The sequence below is a fragment of the Hemitrygon akajei genome, chromosome 9 (genome assembly GCF_048418815.1).
Source record: "Hemitrygon akajei chromosome 9, sHemAka1.3, whole genome shotgun sequence".
Lineage (NCBI taxonomy): Eukaryota > Metazoa > Chordata > Chondrichthyes > Myliobatiformes > Dasyatidae > Hemitrygon > Hemitrygon akajei.
Window position 1 is genome coordinate 137620466 of NC_133132.1, and position 23285 is coordinate 137643750.

At 39.8% G+C, this 23285-nt stretch overlaps 1 protein-coding gene across 16 annotated transcripts in view; it reads right to left on the minus strand.

Annotated features, from left to right (window-relative positions):
- dnmt3ab (DNA (cytosine-5-)-methyltransferase 3 alpha b) overlaps nucleotides 1–23285 on the minus strand; it is a 483274-nt gene that overhangs the window by 101332 nt on the left and 358657 nt on the right. For 15 of the 16 annotated variants that reach the window (XR_012100314.1, XM_073057068.1, XM_073057067.1 and 12 more), the window contains 4 exons: nucleotides 14270–14479; nucleotides 8740–8898; nucleotides 5809–5916; nucleotides 158–314 (listed from right to left, as the gene is read on the minus strand). Coding sequence is in view for 15 of the 16 variants with exons in the window: in XM_073057068.1 (XP_072913169.1) it covers nucleotides 158–314; nucleotides 5809–5916; nucleotides 8740–8898; nucleotides 14270–14479 (634 nt within the window). In the remaining variant the exon portion in view is untranslated. The remainder of the gene's footprint in view (nucleotides 1–157; nucleotides 315–5808; nucleotides 5917–8739; nucleotides 8899–14269; nucleotides 14480–23285) is intronic. The other variant, XM_073057071.1, reaches the window with a different exon arrangement.

Genomic DNA, 23285 nt, shown 5'->3' on the forward strand with positions numbered 1-23285 from the left:
ATTCTTTCAGGTTCCCTCCTTGAGCTATAAATTCCAGTACTATAACTATTTCTAATTCTAATGGAGAAGTGGAAATGCTGACAGTTACTGGGATGAAACATCTCTGCATAAATTTGGCAATGAGTTTGTCTTTGTCCCAATCAACCCCCATGATTACCTTCAGGTGGATCCAAACTCTTCGGCCCTAATGGCAGAAATCCGTCCAAAGCCCATTCAATCATCTGCTTGGTTTGATTTTCCACACCTTTGGCAGAGTCCAACTCATCATTCCCAGAATGCGCTGGAAAGAGTTTCCCTGCTCTGTTGCTTGCCACCTAGTTGAAAGTAACAAAATTTAGGATCCGAACTTTGGTAGCTGAAAAGCACAGGTGACATCCTTGTCAGTTACCAACACATATGGGGATGTAACAATAAAAGTGCAGTTATATAAAGATAGCATGAAACAACTCTTCATAAACACTTGAAGTTTTCTTCATTATTCATAAAATGGCACAGAAATTATTCAAACTACTCAGATTTTCATACTTGGTAAGTGATCAATGAGTGTAAGTATATACAGGTAACAAAAGCTGGATTAGTCGACACGTACAAAAGCTGGATGAACTCAGCAGGTCGGGTAGCATCCGTTGAAATGAGCAGTCAACGGATGCTGCCCGACCTGCTGAGTTCATCCAGCTTTTGTACGTGTTGATTTGACCACAGCATCTGCAGTGTACTTGGTGTTTAAAAGCTGGATTAGGTTTCCTATTTAGAGCTTGAGGTGTACATGATAAAATTTAGGTTCAAGCACTGCCCCATGATTTTCTGTAACATGAATTTTTTTTATATATCATCAGGACATATCTCAGTAGAATGAAGCTTAAAAAAAAGTAATCTGAAAGCTAAATTACTATGTATTATTTGCATGTATCTCTTAGAATGGATGATTATTTTGTATTTTGAGACCAGTTTTGTTCACAAAGACAGTCTTCTATTTCCCCAGAACAACACACTTTAGGTAACTTTCAACGAAAAAACATCTTTGTTAATATTAAAAAGAAATTTAAGTTGAAGCTGAGAGTTTACTATATGAAAGAAAAACATCACTAAGCAATTTGGTAAATGAGTAATTGAGTAGAGATAAGAAATTTTATTGCAGTCAGCATGCTGTCCTTTTTAACTTCTTAAGGAGATCGCTTTCTTTCATGTTCCGTACAGGAAAATATCAAATGAGTCTCCTAGATTTGTTCTTGAGTGGAGGCATTTATCTGAAAGAATGGTGGTTTCCACAAATTCTCAGCCACTCAATGAAGTTATTGATGCCATTGGGTCAGAGGGCATGGAAACAGATCCCTTGGCTCATAGAGTTAATGGTAACTATTGAGCTCCCTGTTACATTTTCCCACCAGCTCACCTCAGATTCTACCATTCACCTACACTTGCGCAATTTACAATGTTCAATTAATCCACCAGTCCACAATTTACATAGGACTTACAAACTCTCCAGTGACAACACCAGAAGTCAGGATTGAACCTGGGTCACTGGAATTGCAGGGCAGCAACCCTACTAGTTGTACCTCTATGTGAAGTCCCTCTCATATCTGTACTTTGTAATGATCTAAGCCAGCTTAATTTGCTGTTTTAATCTAGCCTATCCTTGGATTGCCAGGGTATTGCCCTTTAGTTAGTTAAAGTTAAAGTCTGTCCCCAGCCTCACAGGCTCATCAAGCTGGCGCTTTTGCTGGTTTCCGTGGCGAGAAGTGACTGAGAGTATGAGACTCCACCCACCCGGATAGGACGCCAGTCTATCGTGGGGTTAACCCCTGACTGGGTGGACTGGAGCAGTGTGTGGTTAAATGCCTTACTCAAGGATACAACACGCTGCCTCAACTGGGTCTTGAACTCATGACCTTCAGATCGCTAGTCCAACACCTTAACCACTTGGCTACGTGCCACATTGCCCTTTGGCTGAAATAAATTAAAACCGCATGCTACCCAAGAAATGCAATGAGTCAATTGACTCATATATTTCACACCAGTGCTTCCAGTCAGCAATAAAGCACAATATTTATTTCCTGGAGTCTGGTTCACCTAAGCAGAGCAGATACTGGAAAGTGAGAAGTACCTGTGATAGAGTCTTTTTGAGACAGCTCCATTTAACAATGAGGGAAACCTAGGCACAGTCTTTCAATGATTTGTACCGTTACTGATATTTGCTATGCTCAGACAGAAAATGTGACCGATCAGCCCATTGAATCTATGCCAGCTCCCTGTAACACTTAAATGCGTCTAGATAAAGATTCAGGAAATATGCCCTAATGAAAAATGTATTCCAGAACAATCTATTTGGAATTGGAATTGATAGTCATTTGTACTAAGGCACAGTGAAAGACTTCTGTTTGCATGCCATCCAGACAGATCATTTTATACATGAGTACATTGATGTTGTGGAAGCATATCTGTAACCCTGAATTTGTAACTTTTGTAAAATGTAATGTGACAAAATGGAGTCTATGAAATCCCAAGGTACTTTGCTGGTCTGCATAGGAAAATTTAACAGAAGTCAACGTGTTCTACGGGAGGAAGTTGTTTTTTTTATATAGACAATTTGTTTTATGGCCGGGGGGATGTTTTGACAACAGAGGTAAACAGGATAGACTTTCTAAAAGAACAAATGTCAGAACAAGATAAGATAAAGATAATGGAGGACTGTAATGGAATATCTTAATTACTGTTCCTGTAAAAAAATATAAAAGTGCTTTGGTTGAAACATAAGATTGGAGCTATATTTCCAGATGAAACTTGGCTGGAAGCATAGCTCCCCTTGCAAGTAAAATACTGAATGTGATGCACTCTGAATCTGTTTCTGTGTATTGGAAGATCTAATTGAATGGTACATAACAAAGTAGCTAGAAAGAAAACGGAATGCAGAGTTCTTCTTCTGAGTGTCCTTGATTAATTAGTCATTATGGTAGCTGCCACATTGTTCTGTATTTGAGTATTTTGGATTTAAGTTGCACTGTGCCTCACAGTGTTGGTGGTTGAACAAGGCAAGGACTTGCTCTGGTAGCTCTGCTGCTGGTGAGTGAGGGTGATCCAGTCTAATTTGCAGAGCAGTCATTGTCATATAAGTATGATAACGGGAAACAGCACTGTCTTCATTCTGGTCCATGCCAAGTTGAGCCTTATATTTGTCACTAGGCATAGCCACAACATCTAAGAATACGTCGGCATGTTGAATCAGAGTGAGAAGAAGCCATGAGGTCCTTCAGACCTGCTCTGCTTTTTATCAAACGTTGCCAATTTTACGTCTCAGTGCCATGTTCTCACATGAACCACATATTCCATGACTGCCTTCATGCCCAATAATATATTCAAATGGACTCAGTGAGTGAGCTTACACAACCCTCTGGAGAGGATAATTCCTACATTAGTTAATAATTCCTAGATTACTTAAACACATTCCTCACTTCATTAGTCCATATCGGTTCCTTTGCAAAGATGCTTTATTTTTACATCTTCCATTAAGGTTCACCGTTCTTTCACTGAAGAAATTTCTCTTCAATAAGCATCTAAGTGACCTACCTCTCATTCTGAAAGTGTGCTTCCAGGTCTTAGACACACTCCTCTGTCAGCAGAAACATACTCCATGCACCTTAGGTGAGAACTTTTATCCAAAACCCTGAAGTCCCAATCTACGCAAGCACTCCTCCCTCCTAAGGCAAACCCACTACTCCTGGAAACAGTCTTGTTTGCTGAACTCCCTCTATGGCAAATACAGCAAGCAAATCAAACTCTATGCAACATTCCAGGTAGTATCCCCAAGGTCTAATACAACAGGTCTCTCTTCCCTCTTCCTGGAATCAAACCTTCTTCTAATTAAGGCTAACATCGTATTTGCCCTTTAAATCATTTGTATATTGGTCTTCAATGGCTTACGTAGAAGTACAATAGGTCCCTTTAAATATCAAAACTACCCATTTTCTTACCATTTTACAAGTTCTCTGCTTTTCTGTGATATGCACCTAAGTGGATGATTTCCTATTTTTCCACATTATATTCCATCTATTATAATCTTCTCATCCATTTGCTCAACTTGTTCATATCCCCTCAAAGCCTCTTTACACCCTCCTCTGTACTTGTAGATCCACTTGATTTAGTATCATCAGCAAATTTAGAAATATATTTTATCGCTCAACCAATTGCAAATGTAGATCCTAAGCAGACAAGCACCTATCCCTGCCAACTATTTACTCCCCAGTGTTCATAAATTCTCAACCTAAGAACAGTCTATTCATCCCCACTCTTTGCTTTCTGTCTAATATTCCATATTCAATCCATGTCAGTATATTACTTCCAGTTGAACATCTTGTTCACCAACTTCCTGTGCCTACTGAAAACCTTCTGGAATACACCATGTTCACAAGCTCTCTTGATATATTCCATTTTTCACATCCTCAAAGTCCTCCGACTAATTAGTTAAACATGGTCTTTCCTTCATGTCCTTATTGTCACTATTACAAAGATGTGTTGTTGTTACACCCTTTACTGAAGATTCCAACATTGTTCTTATTACTAATGTGAGGGCAACATGCGATATGACATTAACATGTCCTCCATTCCAAGCCAGAGGAGTATCCTAGAACCTACAGAATATCAGAACATGATAAGCAGTACATTCATTATTTCCAAAGCCACCTCTTTCAGTGCTCTTCGACATCAATCACGGAGTCTTGTGTATAATAGTAAAACCTTTCATTATCAAACTCTAGGCAACGGGTCTCTCCTCCAAAATGTTGGAAGCTTGAGAAAAGCAAAATGTTTGTTAAATGAGATCAAAGCCTCATTCTAACTGTCTGAGTTGGATACTTTGCTGTAGAGAGGAGCTCTCATGAACACAATCTCGATTTCAGCAGGTTTAAGAGCTCCCCTGTGTTTTGTGCTAGATTCATTTCGATGAAGCATCCATGTATATTTTGCACTGAGAAAAACATGAAAATAAGAGCAAGGGTTGGTCATACAACTTTCCAAGTCTCTGCTTTCAATAAGAAAACTGTTGACCTGACCTTGGCCATAGCTTCATTTTCCTGGTTGTCCCCCATAACCTTAGAATTCTCTCTAGACCAAAATCTATCTGTTCCTACCTACCTTGGGTTCATGGATCTATTACTTCGTGGTCATGGTCCATGGCATATAAAAGCTTGGGAACCTCTGGTGTAGAGGATGTTCACTGATTTAAGCATTCACAACCCTTCAGGATAGAGATTCCTAGGATTTCACAACTCTTCCTCATGTCCACCTTTAATGCTTTGGGCATTTTCTCTTCCAGACTTGCTATTGAATTGTATACTGTATTTAGCACATCTTTAAATTCTATGGAAATGTTGCTGATAGATCTTTTAAACTAAGAATTTGTATTGCTCAAATCACAGCTGCAGAGCTCAGGAAAGATAGGAGCTGGTTTCTAACCACCCACAGCTGTTACATGATTCTGCTCATTCGCCTATGGTGATTTGCCCAGTGTGCCTTGCCTTTCCCCATTGCTGAAAGGCATTTCCATTTACAAAATATTACAGTGCAACGTTTTCCATTTCCTGCATTCAGTTAGCTTCATGTTGCAGAACAGATCTACTTAGCTGTGATAAAGTAGGAAGGGTTGTTCTAAAAAAACTTGGGCTTTACGTTTAAACACTGGAACAGATGTATATTTTCTGATGCACAAATGTATCATTGCAGTGGATATTTATAGGTAATTGAACACTAGCAATAAAACACATTTAGTCCTGAAAAAGGACAGGTGTATATAAAGATTATGAAGGAATCTCATACCTGTAGGACTTCAAAAATTGCTTTCCTATACATAGGCTGTTTGCTATAGGTTGGCTGGTGAAAGGCAGTAGAAAAAGTATTCAAAGGCATCAGCTTTTCCACACAGACCTGTCAACCAGAGAAGGATGAATTCAGTGGTGGTTACAATCATTGACAAAAGAGCTCAAGACTTTTCATTCACACACTTCAAGATTGATGTCCTTGCAAAGCTGGGAAGAATGGAGATAGATTTATGAAGCACTTTATTATTCCTCTCCAAAATACCCCAGTGGGTCATAAACAGTGAATTTTCTGTAAGGCCGAGTGTTGTTATTTCAACAAATGCAGCTCCATATTTCAACAATTTTACCCATAGCTAAAACTAACAAAAAAAAAGAATGAGGTTAAGGGCCAGTTAATCAATTTTAGTGCTGTTAAGTGACAGAGGAATGTTACCTGAAGGAAAGGAAGAACCATTCACATGCCTCAGAACAAATTACAAAATGTTTGTTCACAGCCCTCAGAAAAAGAAACATTTGAAACATTGCTGTTTAGAAATTCAATTGTATGACGCTGTTTTATCCATTTAGTTAATAGAATTGAAAAGTGACTTTAGCAGAGTGCAAAATGATAATGATAATTTCTGGGTTGCTCTGCACAATCCAATAGTTCAGTCAGAAATTTCACAGTGTTATTTGCCCTTGCATGCCTGACAGTTCTAATTCAGTCTTTTGCAAAACATCACATCCCATGCAAAACTCTTTAAAAACATCCTGGAAGAACCTAGACCAAGTTGCTGCAGGAGTGATCATCACAAGGGCACTCCTGGAATAACTTGGCTTTATTAACGTAGCACTGGAGTGGGACCATTATCAGCAGAGTTTCATACTTTACAACCAATCCTTTGCCCCTCCTCTGATTTTGCTCAACCCACCCCACCCCACCTGACCCAATCTCTTCCTGAGAGTCCCAGACCCATAATACAGCCTACCTAAACCTGAATACTTCCCACACCTAATATTTTGATGGCCATTCCCACCCTAGTCACCTGCCAGTATCTTCTCCTCCAAAGTCTCTCCAAGATCTAATCTTTCTTGCTAACTCCCTTTTCCTTTCTAGTCACTTATCTTGCTTGTCTGGTCAATCCTAGTCCCTGATCTCAGGTCAGCGTTGCTGCCCAGCACTCCACATGAACACGCCAGATCTAACAAGCACATTTTGGACTTCAAACATGTGCAATGCCCACTCATTAGGGTTGAATCAACATTTAAAATGGTCTGTAGTGTGTTGCTGGTATAATCATTTATATAACATTTAGAGTGCACTAGAATTTCTAAGCCTTCATTCCTATAGCTAAGCATTGATGTACCTGCTTAAGTTTTATTTACGTATTTCCAAGTAATGAAGATTTGATTTATTTGGTTCATAGGTAAAGAACAGGAGAACATAAAGTGATTTTTCGCCATCAAATATTCTGCATGTTTTCCCTTTATAAATGCTGTATATTTTGGGTATTTTTAGTTTGTGCAAGTTTGAGCTCAACTAGAGACGTGTGAAAGGTCTTTGCTGGGTTACTTCTTGTGCATGCACTCCATAAAATATTCAATAAGAAGGTTACATCGCACATTTCATTTCCTTTAACACCTTTTCTTTATTCCCACCTGATGTTTTTCCCTGATTTTAATCTGCTTTTTCTTAAAAAATGTCTCCCTTTGCTGAACAATTCTTCCTTCCTCTATTTTCATTGACCCTTTCTATTCTTCCTCACATTCCTTTGAATGGGAGAAATACTTATTCCTCTCATTCATTATTTATCCCCTGCTTATTGGGCTCTCTGTTTATTACTCCAACTTCACCAAAACATAGCAATTATACATCATACATCCTTTCCTTTCCTGCAGCAGACTGAGAACCTACTGGTACTGTGACTAGAATTACATATTTGAAGCTGTAACTTCCAAAATGCTTCCTATGCATTTTCTTTCAAAACTGAAATTCCATGACTTTCTCAATTATTTCTGTCCCAGATTGGACTGCAGCAAACGTGCTGGACTGTGGCAAATGTGTTATTGAGAGCTTCCATTACTCAGAGATGGTTACCAAGTAGAACTAATGTCTCAGATTCTCACTGCTCAGTCAGACTATTGGCTTCAGTCCAGTTCTCCACACTGAAATTGAGAACACAGTATGGCTGAGGAGTGGGATGCATTTCCATTATTATTCTGTGGGATTAGAATTGAATATTTTTATTCTTTCACTGACAGAGTCCACCTCCAATTGTGCCTGTCATAAATGACCTGCAAGGCTAGTTTAGAGATTATTTTTCAAAGTCAGTTGGGAGAGATGTGTGGGGTATGGAGACTGGGAAGTGGCTGAGGGAAAATGGGAGAGAGGAGCTTGTGTGAACATGGTGGATTGAATAGTTTCCTCTCTAACAGTGCCCAAGTGAGTAGGGATGAAGTTTTTTCTTCTTCAAAGGGTAGTAAACCAGATGGGCTTTCATGGTCACCATTTTGAAACCAGTTTCTTAATTTTCAGTTGATTTAATTGAACAAATTCTGTAACTGCTGTGGTGAAATCTGAAATTTAACTGATTAGTTCAATCTATAGGACAACCAGATTAGTACCTTACATCTACCTTATTTTACTCCCAGCTGTATTGCTGCACTTCACTTCTTGACTGTATTTTTTGCTGACATTTTAATAATCTTCACCACAGAGGGATGCAATGCATGGTATTTGCAAAGTTTTGTCAAATTAACAGAAAATCAATAGTGATATTTCATGACGGCTTAATCATAGCATTGAAATAAAAGATGATATTGAGGGGAAACAGGGGTCTGTTTTAAAGAGTCTGGGTAACAAGTAATCTTCAAAATATTTCTATTTGCATTGCCACTGTCCGGTAGTGTATGCAAGTTTTTGTTTGAAAACCAAAGTATTAAAACTTACAACAGAGAATTTGCCATCTCCAAACCACATCACCCATCGTGTTCCTTCAGCTGCCCGACTTCGGCCAGTCATCCACCAGGACACAATACGACCTGGCCACCACGAGAATCCTCTGAGCTTTCCCCAGACCAGCTCTCCAATGCCAAATCCTCGCCCATCCTGGGAAATTCAGAGGCAAACGCTAATGAAGGAATTGGTCATTTTTGCAAAATATTTGTGATGTGTGGACTGAGTTCTTAATTTAAAATGTGTTGCAAATCTGTCACCATTCATTAGTTTGGAAATTTTATATTCATACATTGGCTTTAATAGAAAAAAATATGGGGTTGTCTGATGTTTGTGTCTGAATTCTTCAAAGGCTCCCCTGCCAGATAAAAAGCCCTGCTTCAGGAACACAAATAGTTGGATTAAATCTTCATTTCTTGCTCTACCCAGTTATTATATCTAAATAACTTGTTTTTAAATAAGTACAACCAATACCTCAAAGGGTACATATTAAATGAAGACAATCTGCTAGGGTTTGCTTGTGAAGATATGCTTGATTAAAAGCAAAATAATGTAAATGTGGAAGATCTGAAATAGAAAAAGAAAATGCTGAAAATACTTGGCAAATCAAGCACCATTGGAGCAGAGGGTATCAGTTAACATTTCAGGTTGTGCACTACCCTAATTTTGTTACCTCTTCCAAAAATTAAGTACTAAAAGTACAAGAAATGCTCAGTGAATCAAACAACAATCATTATGAGAGGAGCGGAATACATATTGCTAGAAAGTTTGTGAGCCCTGTAGAATTTTCTCTATTTCTGCATAAATATGATCTAAAATGTGATCAGATCTTCACACAAGTTGTAAAACTAGATAAAGAAAACGCAATTAAATAAATAACACAACATTAATCTTGTTCATTTATTTGTTGAGAAAAATTATCCAATAGTACATGTATTTGTTGGAAAAAGTAAGTGAACCTTTGCTTTCAGTAACTGATGCGACCCCCTTGTACAGCAATAGCTTCAACCAAACGTTTCCAGTAACTGGTGATCAGCACTCCACATCGGCTTGGAGGAATTTTAGGCCTTTCCTTCTTACAACTCTGGGATGTTGGCTGTCTTCCTTACATGAATTGCTTGCTTCACAACATTCCTATAAGATTAAGGTCAGGATTCCAAAACAAAAATTTTCTTCTTTTTACACCATTCTGTAGTTGATTACTCTTGTCTTTCGGATCATTGTCTTGTTGCATTATCCAACTTCTATTAAGCTTCAGGTGACAGAGTGCTACCCTGACAGTCACCTATAATATGTCTTGATATAATTTTGAATTAATTGTTCCCTCAACGATAGTAAGCTGTCCAGGCCATGAGGCAGCAAAGCAACCCCAACATGATCCTCCTTCCACCGTGCTTCACAATTGGGATGAGGTTTTGGTGTTGGTGTGCAGTGCCCTTTTTCCTCCAAACATACTGCTGTGCATTTCTGTTCAACTTTTGTCTCATCTGTCCACAGAACATTGTCCCAGAAGCATTGTAGAACGTCCAGTCCCCCCCCCCCCCCCACAAACTTGAGATGTGCAACAATGTTTCTTTTTTTGGAGAGCTGTGGTTTCCTCTGTGGTGTCCTTCAATGAGTACCATTCTTGTTCAGTGTTTTTCTTATAAAGGACATGTGAACAGATACTTTAGCAAGTTCTAGAGATGTCTGCAGGTCTTTTGCTGTTACCATTGTGTTATTTTTCACTCCTTCAGCCACTGCATGTTGTGCTCTTGGTGTGATCTTTGCAGCATGCCCAGTCCCAGGGAGAGTAGCAACAGTACTGATTTTCTTCCATTTGTAGACAATTTCTCTTACTGTGCACCGATGAATACTCAGGGCTTTAGAAATGCTTTTGTAACCTTTTCCAGCTTCATGCATCTCCATAAATTTCTGAAAGTTGCTTTGCTCAAGGCATTGTGCACATAAACATACCTTTCTTGAGAAAGAGCAGGCACTGTAACGTGACTGTGTGTGTGTGTGTGTGTGTGTGTGTGTGTGTGTGTGTGTGTGTGTGTGTGTGTGTGTGTGTGTGTGTGTGTGTGTGTGTGTGTGTGTGTGTGTGTGTGTGTGTGTGTGTGTGTGTGTGTGTGTGTGTTTTTAAGAGGGAAGGGCATCTCTTTAACCCACACCTCCAATCTCATCTCATTGACTGGAACACCTCGTTCCAAATAGCTTTTGTAGAAGGCATTGCTCAGATACTCTCATACTTTTTCCAACAAATACATGTAATATTGGATCAGTTCTCTCAATAAATAAATGAACAAGTGTAAGGACTTTTGTGTTATTTATTTAATTGGGTTCTCTTTATCTAATTTTGCGTGGATTTGACCACATTTTAGTCATATTTATGCAGAAATATAGAAAATTCTGTGGGATTCACAAACTATATAGCACAACTGTAGGTTAATATTTAGTATTATTTGCTTCTGTATGAAACGTCTGACAACTGTGATTGTTTTTAGAGTTGATATAACTTTTATGGATTTTAGCAAAGCAGTTGACAAAATCTCTCATAGCAGACTGAGTACAAATGTGAAAATCACTGAGGTCCAATGAAAAGTGACACATTGGACTGGACACTGGCAGAGCGTCAGAAAACAAAGCACATTAGTTGTTGATCCATGTTTTGGCAAATGGAAACTTGGTTGAACTGCAGCTCTGCAGGGCTCAATGCTCACTATTTGGCTATGATTCAGGTTGTATTGCTTTCTTTAGTGCAGAGGAAAAAGAGATCAATCTCACTGAACTATGTAAAATTATGAAAAGTCATTTACTCAGTGTGATACAGTGCGGAATAGGCCCTTTGGCCCTTCTGGCTATGCTGTCCAGCAACCCCCCAATTTAATCCTAGCCTAATTACGGGACAATTTACAATGACCAACTAACTGACTGGTACTTCTTTGGACTGTGGGAGGAAACCATAGCACCCAGAGAAAACCCCCATGGTCACAGGGAGAATGCATAGACTCCTTCCAGGCAGTGGCAGGAATTGAACCAGGGTTGCTGGTACCGTAAAGCGTTGTGCTACTGTGCCATCATGAACATGTAAAATTATGAGTACAGTAGTTACAAAGGATCGACATACTAGATTTTTAAGAAATAGTGTTGGGAATGTTTTTCATTGTAAAGCAGATGGAGATTTAAATAGCAACCTTCAGTAGATTTAAAGTCTACACAGAGAAGCACCTGAGTTAGCATCACCTACAAGGTCACTAAGCCATTTCTTTGGCTTAATGACGTCTCTTTGATTTTCTATATTGCTGCAATTTACAGAAACTATAGCACTGATACAGAGATCAATCAGTTCATTACATATTTGTGATTGATAGACTCTCAATTAGCATTACCCACACTGATTTAAATCTCTGCTCCATATTTGTAAAAGGCAAGTTTTTGGAAACAATAACGAGCTGATCTTCTTTAGTTATCTCATGGATGTCATTGAGGCGCGAGAGCGATAGGGTCAAATGTGAACTTCTCTGGGCCTCTCAGCTCAGTACAGCTGCTGCTGGTCAATGCAGTGAGAGGGCAGACATTTACGTGCTTCAGCACCAAGTGTAAGCCGTTGACACACTAAACATGGGCAGTGGTCGCGTCTGCCACTGCTGCCTCTTTCACCTCCTCACCCTGGCGCTGCACAGAGCTCCTGTCTCAGAATCCAGGTGAGAAAACATCCTGACTCTATTGAATCTCTCGTACAACACATGCTCTTGCAACCACACCACTTAAATTCAAGAGGTGGCAACCTTCCCATTAATAATGACCAACAGGAGAGGGACAATTGTCCAATGTCTTACCGGTAGTTAAGATTTTCACTTGATACAGGTGGCCACTTCCAGAAAACGCTGCGGCAACTATAACACACTCCAAATTGCAGGGAGGACTATTTAGGGCAACACACACTCAGTAGCCACTTTATTGGATATACTAGCTCATTAATGCAATTACCTAATCAGCCAATCATGTGACAGCAACTCAATGCATAAAAGCATGTAGACATGGTCAAGAGGTTCAGCTGTTGTTCAGACCAAACATCAGAATGGAGAAGAAATGTGACTTTGAACAGGGAATGCTTGTTGGTGTCAGACGAGCTGTTTTGAGTATCACAAAAGCTGCTGAACCTCTTGGGATTTCACACGTAACAGTCTCCAGAGTTTACATAGAATGTGTGAAAAACAGAGAAAAAATATCCAGCTACTGTGGCAGTTCTGTGGGTGAAAACACCTTGTTACAAAGAGAGAACAGTGTAAAATGGCCAGACTGGTTCAAGGTGACAGTAACTCAAATGTTACAACTGTGGCATGCAGAAGAGTATCTCTGAATGCACAACACGTCAAACCTTGAAATGGGTGGGCTACAGCAGCAGAGGACCATGAACACACACAACGGCCACTTTATTAGGTACAGGAGCTACCTAATAAAGTGACCACTGAATGTACATGTATGCACATGTTATTTGCATGCATGGGCAATTAAGACCTGTACCTATCATGCCCCATCTATGAAAGGGATATACTGGAAAGACAGTCAAAATTTTTTTCTTATGATTGCGGTTTCAAAAAGATGAGGGTATCAGTTTAAGGTGATAGGAAGGAGTTTTATAATGAATATGAGGGGCAAGTTATTATTTTTAGATTGGTTGATGTCAGGAATGTGCTGCTACTGGATATGATGAAATCACTTGCAATTACCATCTTTAAGAAGTATCCAGATACAAACAAACTTAAATAGACAAGATATAAAAGGATACAGTGCTGAAGTGGGACTTGTGCAGACAGGCTAAAAAGATTGGCATTGATACGGTGGGTCAAAAGGCCTCTTTCTATGCTGTACAACTCTAAGACAATGACCGTGTTCTTTATAGGAATAGACAGTGTCTTGTGATCAATTTTTCAATGCAATTCAAGTCTATATTATTTACGTCAGCTGCTAACTCATTGAATTCAGTCTGATCAATGTTTACCCAATGGTTAGTCCACTGGATGAACTAATCTTGCAAATGACTCCTCTAAATTTCTGGCCATGTTACTGGAGGGGACAGAATAAACATTGCCAAGAAGTGATCTTACTTATAAGTTTAGAATACTGTTGGCCCCTTTAACATTCTCCTTTGGGACCGCCACGTTCATTGAATATATATTGTAATCCGAAGGACTCAGTTCACCTGCAGCCTTTTAAAAAATCTTTTCATTAATTGTGCTTTCCCACTCCTACCTAAGTATAGATAGACCTTAAAATTCCCTTCTCAGGATGAAATGCTTAACCCCCAATCAATACCTTCAACTATGGCACTGTTACATTAGGCTAATTAACCCTAATTAACTCCAATTCTTACAAAGGAGTCCACACTACACTGAAGTCCATGAACCAATCAGTGCAGTGGTCATTTCAGAATTGTATTAGTTCTCTTTTTCTGAGTTCTGAAGAACTGAGTATGTTACCTTTAATAACTCTCAAGTTACCTGTCCAAGTTCAGCAAGGAATAGGATAATGAACTTACTTCATATTCTGCTTCATCATCCACCACTTTGGAAGTGTCCTTCTCGACTGTCTCATTGGAAATGATTGGAAGTTCTGGAGTTCTAGCAGCTCTGGGAGGTGCTGGATCAGTGGGCGGCTGGGTCGTGGTTGTGCTTGTTTCTTTCTCTTTCTGAACTGAGGCATCTTCCTGAGCGTTCATCACTGCTACAAGCTTTGCCCTCTTCTCAGCCTGCAGGGAGTAGGTGATTGATAATATGGGGAAGGAATGGAGTGAATTCGAGTAAATAAAAATGTGGTGGCATTGACAATATCCACAAAGTGAATGAAAAATAAATAGATTTTTCACTTCAAATCACACATTACTCAAATACATCTTTTTAATTAAAATTGATAATGAGAATAGTAATTAAATCCGTTATGCTAAACCCATGCCTCGGCACTACTAAATTTGTATATTGCTCAATATTTTGAGATATTTTCTTCTGAAAGTAATAAATTGTTACAAGAGGCTTTTTTGTATCTTAAAAATAGCATTCATAACATAAATTAGATTTGAATGGAGCAATGCAGCATCAAGCAACAGGACCAGAGAGACTGAACTGCTCAGGTTCAAGTTTAGCCTAGTCCAACTGAATTCTTTAAACTATGCTGGGTAATATCAGCTCTTTTCCTGGGGAAGAAAAATTATTCAGACTTAGATGACAACTAGCGTCAGATTATTGGCTTCATTTGGAGACAGCTCAGTAGCTTAGGTGGCTACAAATGTCATGTGATACAATACAGTTCAAGATGGCACTGGTGAAGCAGAGTGACGACTTACTGGCAGAAAACGAAACTACTTTATTAAACACACTTTTTTCTCAAAAATGATCACTACAATCAATAGCCTGTAACTTCCCTTTTGGAGTTGAGCTTTTGTACACCCTGGCTGAATCAAGGGGGCAGGTCCTGGGCTCGAGAGCTTATCGTAGCGGCAGGGCCCAGGTCTGAGAACGAGGAACAAGTGCTGGGCCAGATTGAAAAGGTCAGGGCCGCAGAAGAGGGACGTACTGGCGTTCAGCATGCTGTTCACAAGGTTTACTTGCCTCTGCCATGAACTGAGGCTGTGGCCTGCAATTAATGGGCTCCTGGATTAGCTGTGAGTGGCTTCATGCTGTGTATTCACTTTTAGGAGCGCAAGTCCTGAATACTATTTGCTTACTTTTATTGTTTACAAGTTTTTTTTTCCACAATGGGTGTCTGATGGTCTTTTTTTAATGGGTTCTTTTGAGTCTCTTTGTATTATGGCTGCCTGTAAGGAGATGAATCTCAAGGTTTTATATAGTAGACATACTTTGATAATATACTTTAAAATTGAACTTTAAAGGGCATTCATGGGAGTTTGGATGAAAAAGGCCTGAGAAGACAAATAATTTTAAATCAAATGGTGGAGATTCATCACCAACAGATCAGATCAAATCTCTGCATTCAGTCATATTGGTGATAGAAAATGCAAAGCAATAGCAGGGTAGCAACATTTTAGAGATTATTAGCCCAGTAATCCAGAGACCGAAAAAAATTATCAATAGACTAACTCAATCCCCACGATGGCAAACAGGGAACTTGACGGCAGGCATTTTAATTTTTTTTTACTTGACTAATCATTTATGTGAATAGAAACATAGAAACATAGAAAATAGGTGCAGGAGTAGGCCATTTGGCCCTTTGAGCCTGCACCGCCATTCAGTATGATCATGGCTGATCATCCAACTCAGAACCCTGTACCTGCTTTCTCTCCATACCCCCTGATCCCTTTAGCCACAAGGGCCATATCTAACTTCCTCTTAAATGTAGCCAATGAACCGGCCTCAACTGTTTCCTGTGGCAGAGAATTCCACAGATTCACCACTCTCTGTGTGAAGAAGTGAAGAAGTTTTTCCTCATATGGAAAATTAGTATAGGCAATAGTGTTCATGAAGCTTGATATCACATCAAACCCCGATTCAAGTGTTCCTTAAACTGCATGACATCTGCCACCATTCATCTGTCCAGCGATTAAGGAAATTTAAACCCAAGCAATGTAATTAGCCCTTAAACCCTCCTACTTCCTCACCAGTCCAGATCTCCCATCACCCCACCTGCACCCGCTCCCTCAAGTACCTGTGAAATAGTCTGGTAAGTCACTCAGTTGTACTACATGATCATAGAAAACTGAACACCAGCAACCTTGTGGGAATCTAGGTAGAGATTCTGACCAGAAAACATACAGCAGTTCCATCATCCAAGCAAGGTCTTCTTCATGATGAAGAATTATATCAAGCAACAGCCTGACAGAATAATCATGCATTTCTATGTGTCTCCATCACTCTATTCCACTAGCAAAACAGATTAGGTAGTAGGTAGTTAGAGGCAAGCAATCCTAAGAGTCTTCAACATTACGACTGGATCCAGGGGACTGGAAAACAAAAATCTGGAAAACCAATCTTGTCCCATTACTGCCTACCTTCCCCTCTCCACTGATGACTTATTGTACCTCCATGTTAAACGACACTTGACAGAAGCACTGGAGATGCAAAGGCACTGGTATGTACCCCAGTGCCCTTCACAAAGGGCAGCTCACCAGTACCACCACAAGCAGTGTTGGTCAGGGTCTGAAGGTCAGATTCGCTGGACTGTCCTCTCAAACCCATGCCAGAAATTCAATCACAGCAGAAACGTAATCTTGACCTTGTCTTCATCAGTTCATTTGTTTCAGATGTATTGGTAGGAGTGAGCACTGCACAGTTCTTATCAGACCAAGTCCCATCTTCATACTGAGGGCACTCCCACTGCAACACATAACACTGCCACTGTGCAGAGCAAGGTATTCGTCAGACAATGTATATTCAGCAGCACCATTCCCTGGCAATCAGTAATTGCACAGTGTGACATACCTTTCAATCTACCATCAAGGCTGAGAAACAGCAGTGATCCAAGGAGAAGTTTAGATAAGCAAACGAGGCAAATATAACATCTGTCCTAATGATGCTATAATACAGGACCTAGAGCTCGGTAATCAAAAAAGGCCAGCTACATTATTGAATAAAATATCAATTAATGTTATTAAATACTTATTGAATCACATCAGAACTTGGCCTCTTGCCCAATCTAGTGATGTTAAGCAACTAACAAAAAGAGGAATCCTAATGAACAAGCAACCCTATTATCGACAATAATGAAATATGAGGAATCCAGAAATCAAAGAAGCAACATTTAGAATCACTTTGAGAGAAAATTACTGATTACGTTAGCTTGTCCACCCACCATCACAGAAATCAAATATCAGCCCACAGAGCTCACTTCACATAACTTCCAGCTGAATGCAACAGATACTGCAAAGCCTTGTTCCCACAATGATCCATCTGATGACTTGTATTCAACTTATTGCTTTACTTCTTTTCAATGTGCTCCTGCATAGTTTCAGCACTGCCACCTTCTCAACAAAATTGGAAAAACTGCTCAGGCACATCTTGTTCACAAGCACCGGGAGAAATTAGATCTGGCACAAAATCATTCTGTTTTCAATCATCAGCAAAGACACTGAAAGCTACGGACCCCGACTGACTACTAACCAGCCTTGTTTGGGATTTGAGAGACCCACATAGTTCTACTGCTCACAAAGCCAGAGTCCAAAAACGGGAAAAAAGCAGAATTCCAGAGTTAGATGAAAATGATTGTCTTTATAATAAAACATCATTCAATCAAGTTTACTATCAGAACTGGTAGAGTTAATGACAGGAATCAGGGATGTTGCTTGTAGTTGTTAGGAAGCAACTATCTTTACTCTGGAGTGTATGGAGTGTCCAGGGAGGGGTTGTACCTGTGCTTCAAGATTCAGGTGAGGGTAGCTGGTGGGTCTCATATCCCGATGTGGTAGGGACATGACTGTCCTAGTATGTGAAGTCAGCTCTGGCAGACTGGGCAGATGAGACCTACAGTGAGCTTTAATGGTCAGGAAAGCGGTTCTGCAATGCACTGTAGACAGCGAGAGGCATAACGAGGCACAGAGAAGTCACGGTCATCCAGTGCAACCAAAGAAAACCTCAGTTGTAATGTCTTCTCATTCTAGCAGGCCCAGACTTTTGAGGTCCAGAGAATGGAGTTGTCCCAGTGCAATGGCTCTTCCACTTGAAAAGTTCTCCCGCACAGGTTTATTGTGTTCAATTCTGGTCACCTCATTATAGGAAGGATGTGGAAGCTATGGAGAGGGTGCAGAGGAGATTTACCAGGATGTTGCCTGGTTTGGAGAACAAGTCATATGAAGCAAGGTTAGCAGAGCTGGGACTTTTCTCTTTGGAGCGTAGAAGAATGAGAGGGGACTTGATAGAGGTCTACAAGATTATGAGAGGCATAGATAGGGTGGATAGTCAGTACCTGTTTCCTAGGGCACAAACACCAGAGGGCATATGTACAAAATTAAGGATGGGAAATTTAGGAGAGACATCAGGGATAGGTTTTTTACACAGAGGGTTGTGAGTGCCTGGAATGACTTGCCAGGGATGGTGGTGGAGGCTAAAACATTAGGGGTATTTAAGAAACTCATGGACAGGCACATGGATGAAAGAAAAATGGAGGGTTATGGGGTAGTGTGGGTTTAGTACTTTTTTTAAGGATTATATGGGTCGGCACAACATGGAGGGCTGAAGGGCCGGTACTGTGCTGTAGTGTTCTATGGTTCTATGGTTCTAGGTTTCCATGTCATTGTCGGATACAACAGATAACCACTAACTTTGTATCAGGACATACTTAAAAGGGCAGCGTTCCAGGCCTAACCATCTTCAGCTTTCTTCCATTACAAGATCAGGTCACTGAGTCATCACCATGCTTGGCTCCATTCGTAGCTCCTCAGGAAATGAAGCAGCTCACATATACACGAGCAAGATCTAGATGAAATTCAGTCTTAGGGCTGATAGCTGGTAAGCATCTTTGTTGGCACATACTGCCAATGATTATCTCACTAACAAAGAATCCTATCACTTATACTCATCAGTAAATGGCATTACGATTTTTTGAATCTATCACCATCAAAATCCTGGGAGGAGGAGTCACACCCCTAACCACTCAACTGGATCAACCATAGAAGTACTAGGGTCACAGGTCGCAGGTCAAAGGCCGAGTCTTCCTTTGCTTTAAAAGGCACAGGCTAGGAATGGATTAAACAGTCCCCTCCCTCTTGCCAAGAGGAGTGCGTCCGCCGTGACCTTAATGACACTGAAATAACCCGACACAGATCAGCCTGCCTACTTGATACCTTAAGCACCACTACTATCTACATAACCGGTGTACTATGAACTTTATGCAAGCTGCGTTACTGTCATTTATCAAAGATTCTTCACTGCTCTAAGATCAAAACCATGGGACTGCCAACTGACAGCAGTTTCGAAGGCTACCCTCACCATGCCTCGTGCAACGTTTTAAAGAAAGATCATGAACAGCTTCTTAGGGGCTATTACCAACAGCCACTCCAATGTATGTTCATATATGGAAAATAGTTAACTCTTCAGTACAGGTGTGTTAAATCCAAAAATACAGTATAGTATAAATTGCAATTAACTATATAGAAAGTAATGATTCTCTTGTTGCATTCTTTGTAAAGGATAATGTGCTAAAATCTATCAAAATATACTTTTGGCCAATGCAAGGCAGTATGAAAGAAATCAAATGTACTTCCATAAATAATCTATAAACCACACAGAGTTTATGAATTAATCTCTAATTGTTCTTGATTTTGCTTTTCATTTTTATATATTGTCAAAATACTCACCTGCCATACCTACCCTTTATATTAAAATTCTTAAAATTTAATTCAGTGTTTATGTCATTGCACCCATCTGAATCTGTTGGTACTGAGAAAAGAAACAGCAAACACAGATATATTCTGTTTACCAACTGCTACATCTTGTTGTGTAAATTTCCAGCTGTGCTTAGCTGCTTTTACACTGGGTGTTGCTTTTAACTGTTTTGATAAGACGAATTATGTTTAAAGTTTCTATTTGTTTGAGAATGTCAATGTTCACTGAAATTTTGATGAGCCGCTTGCAATCGGATGATGCTCACAAATTTTGTCTCCAGCTTCTTCCCGCTTCTCAAAGAATTGATTCAAGCTAAAAGTGGATCAGCAATTTTTCAAATATCTGAAAGAATTTTAAACAGACGTCTACTGATGAAAGGAGCTTTAACCATAGAGTATTCCATTATTTATGGCTGGATGAAGAAATGCCATCTCTCATCAATGCAAATATTGGATAGTCCAACTCCAAAAAGAATATGCAATATGGCAAAGTGAAAGACTTCTGTAACAACACAAGCCAGAAGGCAACCCTGATCATTTTCTTGCAGACAGCCTATCTTGTAGGCCAGTTAGTTTAACATCTGTAGTTCGGAAAGTGCTTGGAGCTATCATAAAGAAGAAATAGCGAGGCTTCTGAAAAGAAAAGGATCCATCAGGCAGACACAGCATGGATTCAGCAAAAGCAGATCCTGTTTGACAAACTCACTGGAGTTCTTTGAGGATATAATGAGTGCAGTTGATAGAGGGGAACAGATGGATGTTACTTGGATTTCCAGAAGGCGTTCGATAAGGTACCACATAAAAGACTTATCCTTAAGATAAGGATGCATAGAATTGGGGGTAATGTATTAGCATGGATAGAGGATTGGTTAACCAATAGAAAACAGAGAGTTGGGATAAATGGGTGTTTCTCTAGTTGGCAGTCAGTGGTGAGCAGAATGCCACAGGTGTTGGTGCTGGGCCCACAACTGTTCACGATATAAATTAATGATTTGGAAGAGGGTAGTGTAGTGTACCCTCTACACTATTGAGTGTAGTGTATCTGAATTTTCTGATGACACTAAATTGAATAGAAAAGCAAATTGTGCAGAGGAGATGGAGAGTCTGCAGAGAGATAAAGATAGGTTAAGTGAGTGGGCAAGTGTCTGGCAGATACGAGTACAATGTTGGTAAATGTGCAGTCATCCACTTTGGAAGGAAAAATGGAAGATCAGATTATTGTTTGAATGGTAAAAGATTGCAGCATGCTGGTGTGCAGAAGGACTTGGGAGTGCTTGTGAATGAATTGCAAAAGGTTGGTTTGCCAGGACAGCAGGCTATCAAGAAAGCAAATGCAATGTTGGCCCTCATTGCTAGAGAGATTGAATTTAAGAGCAGGGAGGTTATGCTGCAACTGTAGAGGGTACTGGTGAGACTGCATCTGGAGTGCTGTGTGCAGTTCTGGTCTCCTTATTTGAGGAAGGATGTTCTGGCTTTGGAGGCGATGCAGAGGAGGTTCACCAGGTTGATTCCAGAGATGAGGGGGTTAGACTATGAGGAGAGGTTGAGTCACCTGGGACTGTACTCCCTGGAATTCAGAAGAATGAGAGGAGATCTTATAGAAACACATTAAATTATGAAAGAGATTGATAGATAGAGACAGGAAAGTTGTTTCCACTGGTAGGTGAGACTAGAACTAGTGGACATAGCCTCAAGATTCGGGGGAAGTAAATTTAGGACGGAGATGAAGAAGAACTGCTTTTCCCAGAGAGTGGTGAATCTGTGGAATTCTCTGCCGAATGAAGCAGTGGAGGCTACCTCAGTAAATATATTTAAGACGAGGTTGGATAGATTTTTGCATAGTTAGGGGAATTAAGCGTTATGGGGAAAAGGCAGGTAGGTGGAGATGAGTCCATTGTCAGATCAGCCATGGTGGAGCAGGTTTGATGGGCCAGATGGTCTACTCCTGTTCCTATTTCTTATGTTCAACCCTGTCTTGTGAAAACTGAATTCGGTAACTTCAACCTGCAGATACATCTCTGTTTCAAACTGACTTTACGTGGTTATCTAAATTTTAATTTATTCCTTTACCAGTTCTCCATTTTTTTTTCTGTTGTATTCATACTGTTCTTGAATGATCTACTTTTGACATTGATATTTTGGAACAATTTTTTTTTGAAATTTGTACGATCATATTCCATTTCTGACAAAATTAACACAACTGTTGTTTATGCTCCCTTTCTGGAGAAATATTCACTACCCTTAATACTTAATTATTTATTCTTTCCTCTAATACTAATGAGCATGTTCAGGTTTTAATCAATTTTGCTTTACCTTTGGAAATAAAATTATAAGCCGTGTATCAAGAATCTGTACTAAAAACCCAAATCCTCATATCACTCGTTCTGCTTCCAAAATTTGGTTTATCTGGAACAGAATGTGAGAAGCGGAGATAAGTGCAGAGCTGTTATTATGTATATAAGTTAGGCTAGATTACTGAAGACAAATTTTGTGGATTTAGAAAAACATAGCAGTTATTCAGATTGTGGCAAATTTGAATCATTAAACTATAAAATAGCTTAAAAAGATTGAAAAATATTAAAAATAAATTGTGGTTACGTGGATTCAGGTTTTGAGATCTATTCATAACCCAAACTTAATTGTTTAACTTCAAAACCTGGCCTCTGTATCTCCTTCTGCAGCTGGATCCTCATCTTCCTTATCGAGAGACCAGTCAGTGCAGAACAGTAATAACTCCTCACTGACAATCAACACCGATGCACCTCATGCATGTGTGCTTAACACTCATTTCTGTTTTCTCCGTACTCACGACTGTGTGGCTAAGCACAGCTCAAACACCACCTATAAATTCACTGATGACACCACTGTTGTTAGTAGAATCTGAGATGGTGAAAAGGAGTCATACAGGGCTGAGATAGATTGGCTGGTTGAGTGGTGTTACAACAACAACATCACAGTCAACATCAGCAGGACTAGGGAATTGACTGTGGACCAGGAAAGCATAGGGGGAAGAAAACACAGGTGTCCTCACTGAGGAGTTAGCATTGGTGAGCAGTTTCAAGTTCTTGGACATCAACATCTCAGAGGATCTATCCTGGGTCCAACAGACTGATGCAGTTATGGAGAAGGCATGCCACTGGCTCTACTTCATTCAGAGTTTGGGGAGCTGTAGGACGGCACATAAGACTCTTCCAAATTTCTATAGATGCATGGTGAAGAACATTCT